At 34.5% G+C, this 2955-nt stretch overlaps 2 protein-coding genes across 3 annotated transcripts in view; one reads left to right on the top strand and one right to left on the bottom strand.

The window, feature by feature from the left end:
• The window catches only part of LOC106879182 (actin, cytoplasmic 2), a 27779-nt gene extending 27182 nt beyond the window's left edge, over window positions 1–597 (bottom strand). The window contains exon 1 of the mRNA XM_052971445.1: window positions 469–597. The gene's annotated coding sequence lies outside the window, so the exon portion shown is untranslated. The remainder of the gene's footprint in view (window positions 1–468) is intronic.
• The window catches only part of LOC106879180 (lysophosphatidylserine lipase ABHD12), a 12156-nt gene continuing 9753 nt past the window's right edge, over window positions 553–2955 (top strand). Inside the window, exons 1-2 of one of the 2 annotated variants that reach the window (XM_052971443.1) lie at window positions 553–686; window positions 2555–2937. In XM_052971443.1, coding sequence (XP_052827403.1) covers window positions 2567–2937 — 371 coding nt within the window. In that variant the 5' untranslated portion in view covers window positions 553–686; window positions 2555–2566. The other variant, XM_052971442.1, reaches the window with a different exon arrangement.

The raw sequence follows: 2955 nt of genomic DNA, 5'->3' as shown, positions 1-2955 counted from the left end.
TATATATTTCAGTCTAGTCAGGAGTTTACCTACGCGCACGTGGACACACCCATATCTTTTTACCCCATTCTCTCTTAAAACACACACACACACACATACTCTTACACACATACATCTACTTATATATATGTACACACACACATCCATTCATGTATATATATATATATATATATACACTTATATGTATGTATATATCTTATATATATATATATATATATATATATATATATATATACACATATATATACACTACACACACACACACATATATATATATATATATATATATATACACATACATACATACACATGTATATATATGTACATATACATATCCATTTATATATATATATTTACATACATATATCCACTTATATATATATATATATATATATACACGCATTATATGTATACACACGGACACAGTCATATATATGTATATATATACACCCACACTCTTATACATACCTTCTAAATTACTTCTTTTTTTCTTTTTTTTTTCATTTTCTAGGTTTAAATTTTACCGAAATCTCGCACCTATTTCGTTGCGTTGTTGTTGTTGTCAATTTAAAGTTGCTGTCGTTACTACAGTTTGATCTTTGACCTCAGCCATTTAAAAAAAAAACGAAAACTCAGTTATACGATATGACCTGGCTGATAACAAATCAAAAGACCAAATTATAAAGGTGTGTGAGAAAAAAATTCGTTTTCAATACAAGTTGAACCACTTTCTGATATTTTTTTCTTCTTTCTTTCGTGGACTGGATGTTGACTGCAGTAAAAAAAAAAAAAAGACGGGGGCAAGAAGGAAAAAGTAAGAGAAGACGAGAGCTAAATAAAAGGCCACACGTCAATATCCATATAGAGTCATAGATATATACATGTGTATATATTCTGTGTATATATTCTTATATACTTCCCAGTTCAACCTTTATTTAAACTCGCTTCTGCTTCTTTGATTGATATCTTTTGTCATCGCTGGTAAGTAATTATTTTTTATCCAGTTCGATTCTTGCCGGTTTTTTTTTTTGGGTTTTTTTTTCCCATTATTTACCACTTTTATTCTCATTTTTTTTTTTTTTTCTTAGTTCATTACATTTTGAGTTCAAATTCCGCCCAGGTCGGCTTTTTGCCTTTCGTCCTTTCGGGACTTAATGAGCAATGAGATCGATGCTCTCGACTGGTCGCCTCCTCACAAAATTCCAGGTTTTGTGCCCCATGGCAAAAAGAATTATCATTTTTCGGTTCATTAGATTCCGAATTCAAATTTCGCCGAGGTCGACTCAGCCTTTTATCCTTTCAGGGTCCATGAAATAAGTACCAACTAAGCACTGGGGGTCGATATAATCGATTGTCACACCCCCACCACCTCCAACATTTCAAGTCTTGTGATTTACTAGAAAAGATTATTATTCTTATTCTTATTACCATTATTTTTTCGTCAGCTGCTACGTTCTGAGTTCAAATTCCTCCGAGGTCGACTTTGCCCTTTCATCCTTTCGGGTCGATAAATTAAGTACCAGTTCAACCACTGGGGTCGATGTAATCGACTTACCCTCTTCCCAAAAATAGTTACCTTTGTGGCAAAATTTGAAACTACTACTATTATTATTATTATTATTATTATTATTATTATTATTATTACGGAGGCAAAGAATACGTACACCATCCGTTTTCGGCGTAACAAAACCCCTAATCCTAATCCTAAACCCTAACCACCGGTTGTACGTATTCTTTACTTTCACTTATTATTATTATTATTATTAAGGTGGTAGGCTGGCAGAATCGTTGGTGCGTCGGACAAACTGCTTAGCGATATTTCTTCCGATTCATTACATTTCGAATTTAAATCCGTCTGAAGTCCATTTTGCCTTTTCTCTTTTCGGGGTCGATATAACATTATCGACCATTCCTTGACTTAGCCATTCATTCATTCTTTATAATTGTGTAAATTTAGTTCCACGTCAGTGAGTATCCAGCAGATATAGTTACAACCGTATCTATCTCATTGGGTATAACTACAGTTTAGTGCCCCAGTCCACCCGCATCCCAAACACCAAAAGAAGGTTTGCAGTGATTTGCTACCGAAGTTGTAGATTACGATTATCTTCCCCAACCCCCTCATCATATCATTTACTTGTTTCAGTCATTCGACTGTGGCCATACTGGGGCACTACCTTGAAGAATTTTTGGTGGAATGAATCGACCCGAGTACTAAATTTTTTTTTTTAGCAAGCTTCTTACCATACATCTACGCTTGCGCCTACAGGCTCCTTAAGGTATTACTTGAAGAAAATTCTGCATTATCAGTTGAAGAATTGGCAATAAAGCTTAGTTCAAACCATCGTCATCTTCAACAACTTGGAAAGGTTCCTAAACTTGGAAAATGGGTCCGATGCAGTGTGGTGTTGTGTTTGCAATCTGGTGTGATATGCGACGTTATAGTGCAGCGTAATGTGGTGCAAACTAGTGCGGTCCAGTGGCTGTATGTGATATTCTGTTGTCTATTGATTGCCATGTGGCGTCTGGTAATTCCATGTCTTCTCTTTCACAGTTGCTGCTGTAAATGAAAAAAATGGGAGAAAATACGAACGAGAAAAATAAGAACAAAAAGAAAAGTGAAAAGAACAACGACAAAACTGACAACACCAGCAAAAACAATAACAAAAGCAACAACAACAATAATAAAGCCAACAAAAACAACAACAATAAAACTGCCAACAACACCAACAATAAAACTGCCACCAACAACAACAATAAAACTGCCAACAACAACAACAAAGCCAACAACAACAATAATAAAGCCAACAAAAACAACAATAAAACTGCCAACAACAACAACAACAACAATAAAACTGCCAACAACAACAACAAAGCCAACAGCAATAAAACCATCAACAAAAGCAACAACAAAAAGAAGAATACAAAATGTACCAAGTGAGTGATTGCTTTTTA

This window comes from Octopus bimaculoides, chromosome 11, assembly GCF_001194135.2.
Source record: "Octopus bimaculoides isolate UCB-OBI-ISO-001 chromosome 11, ASM119413v2, whole genome shotgun sequence".
NCBI classification, from domain to species: domain Eukaryota; kingdom Metazoa; phylum Mollusca; class Cephalopoda; order Octopoda; family Octopodidae; genus Octopus; species Octopus bimaculoides.
This window is presented reverse-complemented; position numbering and strand designations above follow the sequence as displayed.